The 15,127-nt window shown below is 42.2% G+C and overlaps 1 protein-coding gene across 3 annotated transcripts in view; it reads right to left on the reverse strand.

Annotated features, from left to right (window-relative positions):
* GLT1D1 (glycosyltransferase 1 domain containing 1) overlaps nt 1–15,127 on the reverse strand; it is a 70,630-nt gene that overhangs the window by 20,657 nt on the left and 34,846 nt on the right. For all 3 annotated transcript variants that reach the window (XM_060785597.2, XM_060785595.2, XM_060785594.2), the window contains 2 exons: nt 10,515–10,564; nt 222–265 (listed from right to left, as the gene is read on the reverse strand). In XM_060785597.2, the coding sequence (XP_060641580.2) occupies nt 222–265; nt 10,515–10,564 (94 nt within the window). The remainder of the gene's footprint in view (nt 1–221; nt 266–10,514; nt 10,565–15,127) is intronic.

Consider the following 15,127-nt stretch of genomic DNA (forward strand, 5'->3'; position numbering starts at 1 on the left):
CACACTCCTAATCAATTTCAGTGGCATCACAACCCCAAACTCAAGTAAACCCCAAAGTGTCTGTAAGAATGCATATTCCCAGGTGCACCAAAGCCCCATGGCACTTTGGGACTGAGAGTCATTTATGCATGTCTTTGGACAGTGGGGTTTACATAAAGTAAACAGAGCTGCATTTTTAAACATTATTTGTACACAAGGCAATGACATTACTAGCAGCCTACCTCTGTACTTTCTCCTTGACTTCTTCTGCAAACACTGGATCAACCTATTAAAAAAAAGAAAAAAACCTATCTCATTCATAGAATCATAGAGTTGGAAGAGACCTTGTGGAACTTCCAGTCCAACCACCTGCCAAGAAGAAGGAAAACTGCATTCAAAGCACCCCCGACAGATGGCCATCCAGCTTCTGTTTAAAAGCCTCCAAAGAAGGAGCCTCCACCACACTCCAGGGCAGAGAATTCCACTACTGAACAACTCTCTCACACAGTTAAGAAGTTCTTCCCAATCTTCAGGTGGAATCTCCTTTCTTTCCTGTAGTTTGAAGCCATTGTTCTATGTCCTAGTCTCCAGGGCAGCAGAAAACAAGTTTGCTTCCTCCTCACTTGATACATGTCCCTCATCATGTCTCCTCAGCCTTCTCTTCTGCAGGCTAAACATGACCTGTTCTTTAAGCCGCTCCTCACAGGGTTTGTTCTCCAGACCCTTGATAATTTTAGTCGCCCTCCTCCGGACACATTCCAGCTTCTCTCTTGAATTGTGGTGCCCAGAATTGGATAAAATATTCCAGGTGTGGTCTGACCAAGGCAGAATGGATCTAGACACTAGACTCCTATTTATGTAGGCCAAAATCCCACTGGCTTTTTTAGCCATCACATCACATTGTTGGCACGTTTAGCTTGTTGTCCACGAGGATTCCAAGATCTTTTTCACACGTACTGCTATTGAGCAAGGCATCCCCCATCCTGCAAACCATCCTCTACTTTTTAACATGGAGAGTATGAGGAAAATATAATGTTGAGCAACATATTGAAGATGATGTGCCCAGTGCATCAATCTAATCTTCTCAAAAGGAAACCTTTTCTTACTGATTCCACATAGAGAGAGACCAAAGACAGTCTCCCCCCCCCCCCCCACCCCAAATCTACTCCTGGTTTTTATAGAAGCCTATTTTCACTGCTTTAATGTATCCTCCACTCTTGAGTATTCCTCTTTTTCCCCAGGCAGTTTGGCAGATTACTAGTTTTATTTATCTGTCCCTCTGTTTTTGCTGTGGCTTGATTGCTTCTTTTAATTACTGTATATACTCGAGTATAAGATGATGTGTTAATACACAAAAAAAACTGGGAAAATGTATTGACTCAGGTATAAGCTGACAGTTGGAAATGCAGCAGCTACTAGTAAATTTTTTAAAAAATCGATACCAATGAAATTATATTAATTAAGGCAGCAGTAGGTTAAATGTTTTTGAATATTTACATAAAGCTGTAATTTAAGATAAGACTGTCCAACTCTGATGAAACCATCATTCTAACCTTCTTCAGTGTTAATGTACTTATGGATCCTTCTAATAATAATAAAGAGAGTAAAATAATAAATGTTATACTAATAATAGAGTAAAATAAATGTAATAATAACAATAAAGCAATAAATGTAATAAAATTGAGTAAAAGAGCAAATGTAATAATAATAATAATAGAGTAAAATAATCTAATAATAATAAATAGGGTAAATCAATAAATATAATAACAATAAATATTGAAAGAGAATAAATGTAATAACAATAAATAGAGAAGAAAGATGTAAATGTAATAATAATAATAAATAGAAAATAATAATAAATGTAAATAATAATAATAATAATAACAGAATAAAATAATAAATAACCTTGACTTGAGTATAAGCCGAGGGGGGCTTTTTCAGTAAAAAAAGGGTTGAAAAACTAGGCTTATAATTGAGTATATACAGTATGTCAGTGTTTTCCTGTTGCAAACACTGGTCCTCTTGGTGATGTTGGACGGCATTTCCCAAAATCCCCCATCATTGATTATGCTGGTCAGGACTAATAGAAAATGTATACCAACAATATCTGGAGGGCTGCATTTTGCCTACCCTTCCTTTAGCACCAAAAGGTGCCAGAGAAGTGTTTCATAAATCCAATCTAAGATGCCTTCATACGTTCCCATCTCAGCTCTGCTCTAACATCCTCTTCCTTTTTGATAAATCATGAGCGTTCTCCCAACATTTCTCAAATGCAAAAAAAGTGAAATTTTTAAATATCCCTAAGCAAGCACAATATGCTTAGGATATATAACATTTGAGGAATTGTCCAATTGTGTGGGGCCCTGGTGGATTCGTTCCCTTCTAATACTTCATTTGTAGGGAAAGTGAAGCAAATGCAAAGCGACAACTGAAGCGCCTGAAGACTTTCGGGGGGGGGGGGGGACTAGAAGAGTCGAAAGCACAAACCGCATTATACTTGTTCCCAATTTTCTCTTCCACACCACTTCGCTTTCAAATCTTGTGGTGTATCAGAGTGGAAAGAAACAAAGATTAAAAAAGAAGAGAAAAGGAAAACATCAGCACAATGAAAAGGAAAGGTAATATGATAGCATGATGCCTTAATGAAAACATAGCAACTGAAACTTTTAAAAGACACGTTAATGGAAGAGGGAAACTGCATCAAAGACTCTTCAGGGAGAAAGAGAACCATATAAAAACATGTCATGAAGAGGAAAAGCACAGTTCTAGCTGCTTAGATTTGTCCTGATTGTATCTTACACAAATAGAGTAAGCTTACTCCTTGCTCTATTGAACAAGTTACCATTTTCCTCTGTATTGACCTTCATGGCTAGAGCTCTTAATTTTTTAAAATTCTTCAGGGACAAGGACTTTGCTACTCTGCTGCTGAGTACGCATGCCCGGTGTGAAACACATCTCACCATGCTAAAACAGTGGATGTGGCTCTTAATGAGACATGCCGCATTATCACAGGATGTCTGCACCCTACACAACTGGAGAAATTTCACAGTTTAGCTGGTACTGCACCATCTGACATCCACCAGGAAGTAGCAGCCAATAATGAAAGGACCAAGGCAGTGACATCTCCAGCCCATCAGTCAGCACGGCAATGCCTTAAATCAAGAAATAGTTTTCTAAGATCTACAGAGATACTCACAGGAACACCTTAGCAAGCAAAAGTCCAAAAGTGGCAGGCTAAAATCCAGAACCTCAAGGCATGGCACAAAGAAAACTGGGCGACTTGGAAGGTGCTGAACAGACTGCGCTCTGGCACCACGAGATGCAGAGCCAACCTTAAGAAATGGGGCCACAAAGTGGAGTCCATGACATGCGAGTGTGGAGAAGAGCAAACCACAGACCACCTGTTACAATGCAGTCTGAGTCCTGAAACATGCACAATGGAGAACCTCCTTACAGTGACACCAAAGGCACTCCAAGTGTCCAGCTTCTAGTCAAAGGACATTTAGAATAATGCTAAGTTTTAACTCAGTGAACCAGCAGTGGCGCAGCGGGTTAAAGCGCTGAGGCACTCCAAGTGGCCAGCTACTGGTCAAAGGGCATTCAATACAATGCCAAGTTTTTAAACATTTTGTTTTTTTAAATACATTACAACTGTACCCTTGGTTCGCTCGTGATGCTATAAATAAATAAATAAATAAATAAATAAATAAAGTTATACCCTGCCTTGAGCCACAAGGTGAGGCGGATGTTGTTGATATTATTATTATTACCAACACCACCTCATGCTTGTCTAGCTTGCCACAGCAATCCACACACTGGTAAACTTCCAGTTATGACTACTGCCATGCACTCTACATGGGGCTACATGGGGGAAGATGACTGGGAAGATACAGTTAATGCAAACACGCATCCACAAAAGTGCTGACTGGAATACCATATTGACCACACATAACTCTAGTCTTAAAGCAGATGCACTGGCTGTAAATTTGTTTTTGGTCTGAATTTCAAGATGCAAGTAATGACCTTTAAAGCCCTAAAATGGATATATTTGAGGGAGACCTCTCCCTATATACACCTGCCCAGGAACTGTGGTTTCCTTGTTGTCTCTCCAGTGGGGGAAACATACATTTCAAGAACACAGGAAAGGGCCCTTGAAGATCTGACTGGCACCCACATTACTTTCATTCCACTTTTTTCACACCACTTTTTACGAAGGTCTTGGCGAACTAATTTAGTTTGAAGAATACAATACATGCCTATAGTTTTACATTATTTTAGCTTTAAAATTGGTTTTAACATTGTTGTGTTAACATGTTTCATTGTTGCTATGTTTAATATGCTTTTATCTTGTTCAAAATGTAGAAATGTTTTGAATTGTGTATATGGCCTGCTGCCCTCATATCCTATGAAAGCTGGATTGAAGTGTTTTGACAGATAAATAAAATAGAACTACTCATCCAACAGAAATATGGATATTTGGAAAAGTATGCTGCATGTACAAGAAGCCATCCTGAGTTTTCTCATGAAAAAATCATGCAAATCCCCCACTTACTTTTTCATGGTGTTGTTATCTTGGGAGACATGGGGTATGCTGTGGACACTTCAGTTCCAGGAAGGATTTTAATAAAATCTCCCACACCTTTCTTCATAGGAAGCAGGTAATATGTAAGTTATGAGCTGCTACTGCTAGGTATAATTGATGACCATAGCCAAAGAGTGTTTATCAATGAGTGCTGTTTCACCCTGCAGGAGAAGTGTCAATTTTATCACCTACTAGTCTGGGTACCTGACATTGCCCGGGTTATTTGAAAAAGTCATTTTTTAAAATTTTACAAAATGCATAAGGTTGTGGGTGAACTACAACTCACATCATGCCAGGTTAACCCCCTGAAACTCCATCAGTACTTAGTTTTGTCATGTTGGTCGAGTTTGCTCTAGATGCATCATTGGTGGAGTCCAGTTTGCTCTCCGGCTACAGGGTAAACTACAGCTCCCACCATGGTGAGTCAGTCCCCTCAAATCCCTACAATTGGTCATGGGGGTTCTGTGTGCCAAGTTTGATTCAGGTCCATCGTTGGTGGGGGTCACAGTTTTTCTGGTTGAAGGTGAACTATAACTCCCAAAACTCACAGTCAATCCCTCCCAACCCCCTCTAATCCAATTTGGGCATATCAGGAATGTGTGCCAAGTTTGGTCCAGATCCATCGGCTTTTGGGTTCACAGTGCTCTCTGGATGTAGGTGAACTACAACTACCCCAAATCAAGGTGAATTTTCCCCATAGACCTCCAGTATTTTTTGATGGTCATGGGGGTTCTGAGTGCCAAGTTTGGTCAAATTCCCTTTTTGGTGGGAGTCCAGAGGTGAATTCCTCCCAAACCTCTACAGTATTTTTTGTTGGTCATGTGGGTTCTGTATGCCAAATGTGGTCCAGGTATATTGTCAAAGAGGGCCACAGTGCTCTGTTTTGATGCAGGGTGAACTACAACTTCCATCATATTGAGTCAGTTCCCCAAAACCCCTCCGGTATGTTTAGCTGTTGATCAATTCCTCTCTGTTTGCTGGGCGCCATAGGAAAGGATAGGAAAGAATTAAGGGAGAGGCAGTGGGCAGGATCATGTAAATTCCACACCGATGAAGAGAGTAAGGAACACTGGGATTGGCCCTGTATGAAAGGCTTCACTTGTGGAGGCCACCGGCAGGGCTCATGTACATGTTCATGGTGCTCACTATAACATACAATGTCATTGGAGGAAGGGCCATTCGTGTCTCCTGAGTAGTGGGAGCTTTTTTTCTTCTTTGTTTTTTAATGTGTATAGATAACATTGAAATTACTCTCTGAGTTTTCATTTGAAACCACCCTTCAGTGCTAGGTCAGTGATATAATTACATACTGAAAACTGTTTTTTAATATTCTATTTCTCAAAAGTAATTAAATAACTTTGTGTTCGTTTTAAAAAAGCAATCATCTGGGATGCCACAAGTCACTGGTCTCCTGTCCATCTCATGATTCATAGCTTCCTCTCTAACTCACTATCATATTCAATATTGGGCTTTAACTGCTTTTGACAGTATTTCTTAATACCTAAATGTATATGTTACTATTCTGATGTTTGTCCATTTTTTTTGGTGCTGGTCATCGACTGCAATAAATAAATAAATAAATAAATAAATAAATAAATCTCACTGTTGTCTCAATACCCACAAAAGAGCATGAGACACAGCCATTTAGCAAACGCACACCAATGAATCCATAAGAGTAACTGTAAAGTTACAGTTACGCCACAAAATGAGTGATAATATTGCTCATTACTTTATAATCAGAATGTGAGAAAGCTATACTTTTGTAACGAGGAGAAAAAAATTAATTGCATATAGCGCAGTGGATTATTATTATTATTATTATTATTATTATTATTTTAACAACCTATTTACATCTTCTGGTCCTCTTGTGGGGCTAGTGTTGCCCCCAACTGTATTCTTCTTCAATTGAAATTTCCAAAGAGTTTTCTACATAACTTGATAATTTATCCTTCAGTAAATTTGGGGTCAAAGAGAAGGGGGCATATTTCCGTCCCACTCACTCAACCTTGGTGTCCCTAATGCCAAGCTATCCCCACACTGCAACCCAAAAGATTTTCACCTGGATTGCTCCTAGTAAATCAGATTGACCTGACGTGCCTGCTCCCACCCCTGCCTAAATCCATTTTCAGCTAGAGTTTTGTAAAGGCTCTTGCCAGACAGAAGTCTTCGTCATTTGCTACCAGCTAACATCTGTTAATTATGTGCAAACACAGACCAGCCGAAATGGCCTCAAAATAGCCTGAACGGAGCGGAACACAGAGATGAGCTGCTGGAGCCGACGTGAGAGGCGTAGAAAGAGAAATCAACAGCTCATCAGTAGTCATAGAACACGTTTGCTCCACAGGGGATAACTGCCTTGCCTACTATGGAGGCCAAGAAGGCCGATATACATGCTTAGAAAAGCAAACAGCACCGTCCAAAGAAAACAGCAATACTGGAGGGGGAAGATGGGTGCTCTTTTTGGCAGTAAAAAAAATTAAGGAAGGGTGCGGCTGGCCCAATACGTTCTCATACCTAAAGCCGTGGGAATGCCTTTCCCCCGTTCCATGTCAATTGGAGGTAGGGCCTTGCTTCAACAGCACATCTGTGGGGCAACATTGAGCCATCTGCCATCAGAGGGGGCTCAGGTTTAACGGCTTGGAGACTGTCACCAGCATCTTTTACTTCAGGCCATTGACTCATCCTGGTTAACAACAGGGCTGGCCATCAAGGGAGGGTTTCCCCAAACCATGGTTCTGACCAGGAGCTCCTGCTTAACACAAAGAGTATTAAAATGATTATTGCCATTATGCCGTTTGCTTCAGGTTATTTCACTGGGATTCAGGATATTCAAGGGAAAGGTCTTCCAAAGATTTAGCTATGCAGGAAAGTCTGGGCTGACTTCAGGTCACTTGATCTGAAATCTCATTCTGATATTCTCCCCACCTCACCCCGCCTCGATGTGGTTGATGCTCCTCATTCCAAAAGATAATTTAAAACACAAAGGAGTTCAGTAGAAATGACATTCTAAGGGAAGAGAGGGAACTTGATGTATTTTCTCTAGTTTCGAACTCTGTGCTTTCGCCAGAAGCTTTTATCTAGACCAGGGTGAGCAACTTCTGAAGGTGTAGGATACTATAACAATGCATTTTCATTTTCCAATCACCTCCAACTCTGGATCTAATACATGCGGGAGGAGGAAGGACAGAAGAAAACAGTCCATTGAGATCAAAAATCTCTAACATGGAAAGTTGATTCCTGACACTTGTTTGAGAAATACAAGGGTTACAAAATACAAAGAATGAATATATTTTAATAAAATTTACATGGATTGTAGCATAGGTATTACATTATTTTTCCACATAATCACATAATCACCATTCAGTTCAATACATTTTGTTATCTGTGGGATGAGTTTTTGATGCTTGTGTCATAGAAGTTTCCCTCCGCCTTTTTCAGCCAGTTTGTCACTTTGATTTTCAACTCGTAGTCATCGGAAAAGGGTTTTCCACCAAGGTGTTCCTTCAATTTAGTGAACAGATTATAGTCACTGGGTGCAAAATCAGGGTTGTGAGAGGGGTGGCTTAAAAGAGCCCAACCAAATGAAGTCAACAACTCTTGTGTTGCATGAGCGGTGTGCAGACGCACATTGTCATGAAGGAGACAGACTCCCGCTGTCAGCATCATTTCTTTATGGTCTCACAATATATTCTGTATCCATTTTGTCACATGTTGTCTTGATATTACGTCCTCTCCATAAACTGAAATGATTTCGCGATGAATCGCAGCGGCGTTCATACCCTTAGCATTTACGTAGCATATTACAGTGTGAACTTCGCACTTGGAAGGAAACGGAATGAGGATGCGCATCTCTAACCTTCACCACAACACCAGTTGATGAGCTACTGACGACTGGCACTGCTCGTTCGCTTCTCCTGGCTTCCAGTTATATTATTATTATTATTATTATTATTATTATTATTATTATTTTAACTTCCCCCGTGACAATTCCCTTCGAGAGCTATGTGCTTTGTAACCTTACTTTCTGGATAACCCTCATATTTATTGTATTTGAGTCACATCTTTTTAGCAAAAGAAATCATGCTAAGGGTGAGCATTGGGGCTGTCTTTTAAAATTATTCAATATATTTCCAGTCTGCTAAGCCAGTGATTCCCAAACTCTTTTAGTACTGGAACCCTTCAGAAGACTTCCTCCCCTCCACGGAACCCTAACTCTGTCCCTAAGCCTTGTGAGCCCACAAAGTTCTTCCTTCTTTCATTTACTCCTATTGCCTGAGTGGGTTGTATAGTGTTGTAAGTTTGGGGATAAATGAAAAAACATTTTAAATATTACCACAAACCTTTATTTTGGTACAAGAAAATACTGGATATAATCACAAGCATTGATTTTGGTACAGGAAAATTTTGGATTCACCCCAAAAGTGATGAATGACATTGTTTCATGTTTGTACTTTAAAACAGTTTTGAAACTGAGCTGTACGTCCGAATGCTGAATACATAAATCCAACCTCCTCCTACATGTGTTTTTGGTGTAAGCATAAACTGAAAAGTCTGATTTACATCGATAGATGGCGACGAAGGGGAGCATTGCTCAGCTAGCCCTTCCAGTGACTGAAGCTATACATCTAACAGTCCTAACCAGTAGTCCAGTGGCACAGATTCAAATTTTGTTTTTGAAGCAGAGGCACACTGAATTTCAAGACAATCTTCATAATCTGACATAGATTTTTAAAGATTTTTTTTTCAAAATTAAAAGAGTTTTCCCAGAACACAGTTCAAGAGGGCTGTTCTAAGCTACACATGACAGAACACAACTAACTGGAAGACATGCTTTTGCTAGAGTCTGGCAAAGGTTTTCAACTTTCAGTCACTTAAAACCTGGGTAGGCAATTGCAGATGGTCTGGGCATCCTCCTCCACCCCATTTTTGAATCTGTAAGACCCTCATGGCTTCGTTGACTTACTTTCTCTACTTAATTTCCAAAGAAAATACCATTTTGGACCATCTTGAGAAAAACCTGGAGCAATGTAATTTTGGGGTGGAAATATTTTTTTCCTGATGATGAAGTATTTGCGTACTGGGCAGGAGCAGTATCACACACTCACAGACGCACTGCTTGGGCCTGTAGGATAGGCTGCAAAATTCCCTGCTCCATAATAATAATAATGATGTATACTTGACTTAGATATGAAGCTTCTCCTAATGTATGGCATATTACCTTGTAAATGATTATAATTCCAACGCTTCACATCAGATTCCTCCTTCATCCTCACACTGTTTCCGCTATATGCTTATTCGGGAGTTCTCAGGGTGTAGCCAAACTTTCCAGATTTCCCACAAACCTGATGACTGCCCTTGCTTGTTCCTGGGCTGAAACACGGCTAACACCTGAGGCATCAAAATGTGTGTTGGCCAGTGTAATCCACATAGTTGGTAAACAAGAAAGGGTTCTACCAGCAGCAACATATTTTTTTCTAAGCCACATATCTGTAGTTATTTAAATGTATTTAGCAGAAACTTGGCATTAAATGGACAAGTAAGATCCACCGCATTTACAACAAACCTGCTCCTAGTGGAAAAAGCAATAGGTGAACTCAAAACTTTAGTACTCTGTTCATACTAAAAGAAAGTTGGTCAAAAGAGTGATCAAGTTTGGCAAAGAATACCACGTGGAAGAGGAAGCAGGTTTGGTTGAAAAATTATGTAATTTATGTTTTAGTACAATAGCAGAAGAAACCATCATATGGCAACTACCAGGTTTTTCGTGCTATTGAGGCCAGACTCGCCAAATCCATAGGGTGTTACAATTCACTGGAAGCTTTCACAGAATTTTCTGGGACGCAGTTAAAAGCTCCCATTTGCAAGGACACAGGAATGTAAATACGGGCAGAACAAAATCAAAGAACACATATTTCAGAAAGGCTGCCTGGAAATAAAAGAGGGAAAAACTTACTGCAGGTCCAATGATAATCAGCTGTACGCTGGGGTCCTCTCTGTGCCATTCTATCAAACAATTAAAGGGAGGTTAGGTTATGGAAATATTAGCATTAGTTATTCAAACTGAAGACCAGGAGTTTGTAAAGGAGAGCAGTTCATCAGTTAATTGTGCCACTGGCTTACTAAGCAGCAGGTTTTTACAACTGTTTTAATTTTAGTGCAATAAAATTGCACATTCATGTCCAACAACTGTGTGCGCAAGTTAGGAGCCACAGTGATGTCATGGGGACAGGCCCATTAATTGTCGAACGTAATTGTTCAGTGCTTGCCATTCACATTTTTCATCACTGAGCCTGGAATCACAGGTTTCGGCACTGGCCAGAGGAACTTTCGCACAATGAAAACTTATGCCCCAGCTGGGCCCGCACCTTAGGAGGTCAGACTTGGCACAGTGATCCATGCTATGGTTACATCCCGTATAGATTACTGCAATGTGCTCTATGTGGGGCTGCCTCTGAAGACTGTTCGGAAGCTTCAATTGGTCCAACAAGCGGCAGCCAGGTTGCTTACCGGAGCGACATTCAGGGAGCACACAAGCCCCCTGCTACATCAGCTCCACTGGCTGCCAGTCTGCTACCGAACACAATTCAAAGTGCTGGCTTTAGCCTATAAAGCCCTAAATGGTTCTGGCCCAGTTTACCTGTCCAAACCTATCTCCCCCTACAAACCAGCTCAGATACTAAGATCGTCTGGGGAGGCCCTGCTCTCGGTCCCACCTTCATCACAAGCACGCCTGGTGAGGACGAGAGACAGGGCCTTCTTAGTGATGGCCCCTCCATTGTGGAACTCCCTCTCTAATGACAACAGATCAGTCCCCTCCCTTCTAGCCTTTAGGAGGAGAGTAAAAACATGGCTCTAGGAGGAGGCCTTCAAAAAATAGAAGAGTGCAGTAATTTTAATGTGGAATGCTGACAATTGATTACAGGATGGCCTCAGACTTCGATCCCTGGATGGTGTGTTTTTTTTTACCTTCAATGTATTTAATCATGTTTATTATGTTAGTAATTTTAATCTAAATTGTATTTAAGTGAATATTTTATGTTTTGAGGCACTGTGTAGGTGCCATATGTAAGCCGCCTTGAATCCCCCTCAGGGTAGACAAAGGAGGGATATAAATAAGGTAAATAAATAAAAAAAATTTTTTTAGAAAAACCACATAGGAAAAGTTGAAGGAAGGATAAAATTGTTTGCTTAGATGTTTAATCTCTGTTTCAAACAAAAAGAGGGAAATTCCTCTTCCCAGCTCTGTTTTAACACTTTTGCAAACATTACTTTTAAGGATCCTCCATCAAGTAAGTTTTCCATGTTCTGCTTTGAATAGAAAAAAATAAGAACTTCTCTAAGAAGAAAAACATTTTCAAAACTGCTTTTAATGGGGTGCTCACATTAACTAATGTGCCTCGTTTCTTTTCTTTTCTTTTGTTATAGCTAGGTTTTGGTATCATCTGAATAATCACAATAATCCCACCACGGAGTGTGATGGAGGCTCCTTCTTTGGAGGCTTTAAAACAGAGGGTGGATGGCCATCTGTTGGGGGTACTTTGAATGCAATTTTCCTGCTTCTTGGCAGAAAGGGTTTGGACTGGATGGCCCACAAGGTCTCTTCCAACTCTATGATTCTAATAATATAGCCCAACAAAAACAAAATTCTTGGCGTCTTGGTTTTTAAGCCTGTTCTTGGAGTTGTTTGGGTGCCAGTTTGGAAAACTGCATTGGATAGATGTCATCAGCTATAATTTCTTAGACATTGTTATTATGATTATTTATGGGTGACCGATATATGGACAACCACTGGTAATATAATAATACTAATAATAACAATAAACTTTATATTCTACTTTATCTCCCTGGAGGGACTCAGAGAGGATTACAGTATTCATATAAGGCAAACATTCAATGCCTTTTACACAACAACGACATACAATACAGAGATAAGGTAAAAGCCTTCCCCTTTTTCATCTCTGGCTTCTAGAGGCTATGCTCAACTCTGGCCAAGGAGAGGTATTCTTGTTCCATTTTCCATGCCAAGGAGCCTACTGTCTGTAGACATCTCCAATCGTTTTGCCTGCATGTCTGCATAGGGCACCCTTTTACTTTCCCACCAAGGTGGTATTTATTTATTTATTTATTTATTTAGTACACTTGTATACCGCTAATATCTCAGCCTAAAACGGCGACTCATTGTGGTTTACAACATTTAAAAACAACAATATTCCAATTAAAAATATAAAACACATACATATACAATACACAGTATTGGGCCACCAATACAGACCAATGCATCTCTTAAATTAAAATCATAATCCAATTTCGTTGTCTGTGATTGCCAGTCCTTGATCAGAGATTTCATCGCATCGGATTAGCCGAATGCTTGCTCAAACATCCATGTCTTGAGTTTTTTCCGAAATACTATCAGCGAGGAGGCTGATCTTATCTCTATAGGGAGGGCATTCCAAAGCCGCGGGGCCGCCACAGAAAAGGCCCTGTCTCTCGTTCCCGCCAGCCGCACCTGTGAAGCAGGCGGGATGGAGAGAAGGGCCTCTCCCGAAGATCTTAGGGTCCTGGTGGGCTGATAGGCCGAGATACGTTCGGATAGATATGTTGGGCCAGAACCGTTTAGGGCTTTAAAGGCCAATGCCAGCACTTTGAATTGGGCCCGGTAGCTAATCGGCAGCCAGTGGAGCTGGTACAGCAGAGGAGTTGTATGCTCCCTGCGCCCTGCTCCTGTTAGTACCATGGCTGCCGCCCGTTGGACTAGTTGGAGCTTCCGAGCCGTCTTCAAAGGCAACCCCACGTAGAGAGCGTTGCAGTAATCAAGGCGGGATGTAACCAGAGCGTGGACTACCGTGGCCAAGTCAGACTTCCCAAGGTACGGTCGCAGTTGGCGCACGAGTCTTAACTGTGCGAATGCTCCCCTGGTCACCGCCGAAACCTGGGGATCCAGGCTCAGCGATGAGTCCAGGATCACACCCAAACTGCGAACCTGTGTCTTCAGGGGGAGTGCGACCCCGTCTAACACAGGCTATAACCCTATACCCTGTTCGGCCCTGCGACTGACCAGGAGTACCTCTGTCTTGTCTGGATTCAATTTCAATTTGTTCTCCCCCATCCAGACCGTCACAGCGGCCAAGCACCGGTTCAGGACCTCGACAGCCTCCTTAGTAGCAGGTGGGAAGGAGTGACAGAGTTGGACATCATCTGCGTACAGATGACACCGCACCCCGAAACTCCGGATGATCTCGCCCAGCGGCTTCATGTAGATGTTAAACAACATGGGGGACAGTATTGAACCCTGAGGAACCCCACAAAACAAAGGTTGTGGGGTAGAACAGGAGTCCCCCAGTAACACCTTCTGAGACCGACCCTCGAGGAATGACCGGAGCCACTGCAAAGCAGTACCTCCGAGACCCATTCCCGCGAGGCGTCCCAGAAGGATACCGTGGTCGACGGTATCGAAGGCCGCTGAGAGGTCGAGTAGCACCAACAGGGACACACTCCCCCTGTCGAGCTCCCGACGGAGATCATCCACTAAGGCGACCAAGGCTGTCTCGGTACCATGCCCCGGCCTAAAGCCAGACTGTGCCGGATCCAGATAATCCGTGTCTACCAAGAATGCCTGGAGTTGTGAGGCCACCACATGTTCCATGACTTTGCCCAAAAAGGGGAGATTGGAAACAGGCCGATAGTTGACGAATTGAGTGGGGTCCAGTGATGGTTTCTTCAACAGCGGTTTTATCACAGCTTGCTTTAAGCTGGCTGGAAATATGCCTTCCCGAAGGGAGGCATTAACCACCACCTTAACCCACTCGGCCAATCCCCCTCTGGCCTCCTTTAGAAGCCAGGATGGGCAGGGGTCTAGGATGCATGTGGTAGCTCTCATTCCTCCAAGCACCTTGTCCACATCCTCGGTTTGAACTAATTGAAATGAATCCATCAAAATTGGACAAGCAGATGCTCGTGTTACATCCTCAGAGACTGCCGTTAATATGGTATCCAGTCCAGAGCGGATCAAAGCGACTTTGTCTGCAAAGAACTGAGCAAAGGCTTCACAGCGAGCTGCCGAGTCATCAGGGCACCCATCCTGAATGGTTGGTTTTAACAGGCCTCTGACAACTCGGAACAGTTCAGCCGAACGGTTCTTTGCAGACGCAATAGTGGCCGCAAAGAAAGTTTTCTTTGCGGCTCTTATTGCCGCGGCATATGACCTTAAAAAGGACACAAACCGTGTTCGATTTGGCTCGCTCGGATCCGAACGCCACATGCCCTCTAGTTCCCTCTTCTTTCGCTTCAACGCTGCCAGCTCCTCAGTAAACCAAGGGGCTGGTTTAGTTCGGCTACTTGAGAGGGGACGTTCTGGAGCGATCGTGTCTATTGCCCTAGTCATCTCCCCATTCCAGAGAGCGACCAGGGCATCAACAGGATCACCAACCGAGGTGGCGGGGAATTCCCCAAGAGCCATCAGGAATCCCTCCGGATCCATAAGCCTGCTGGGGCGGACCAATTTAATAGGTCCTCCACCTCTGCGGAGGTTAGGGGGTGCAGTAAGTCTAAAGCTGACCAGGTGGTGGT

This window comes from Anolis sagrei, chromosome X, assembly GCF_037176765.1.
Source record: "Anolis sagrei isolate rAnoSag1 chromosome X, rAnoSag1.mat, whole genome shotgun sequence".
NCBI lineage: Eukaryota > Metazoa > Chordata > Lepidosauria > Squamata > Dactyloidae > Anolis > Anolis sagrei.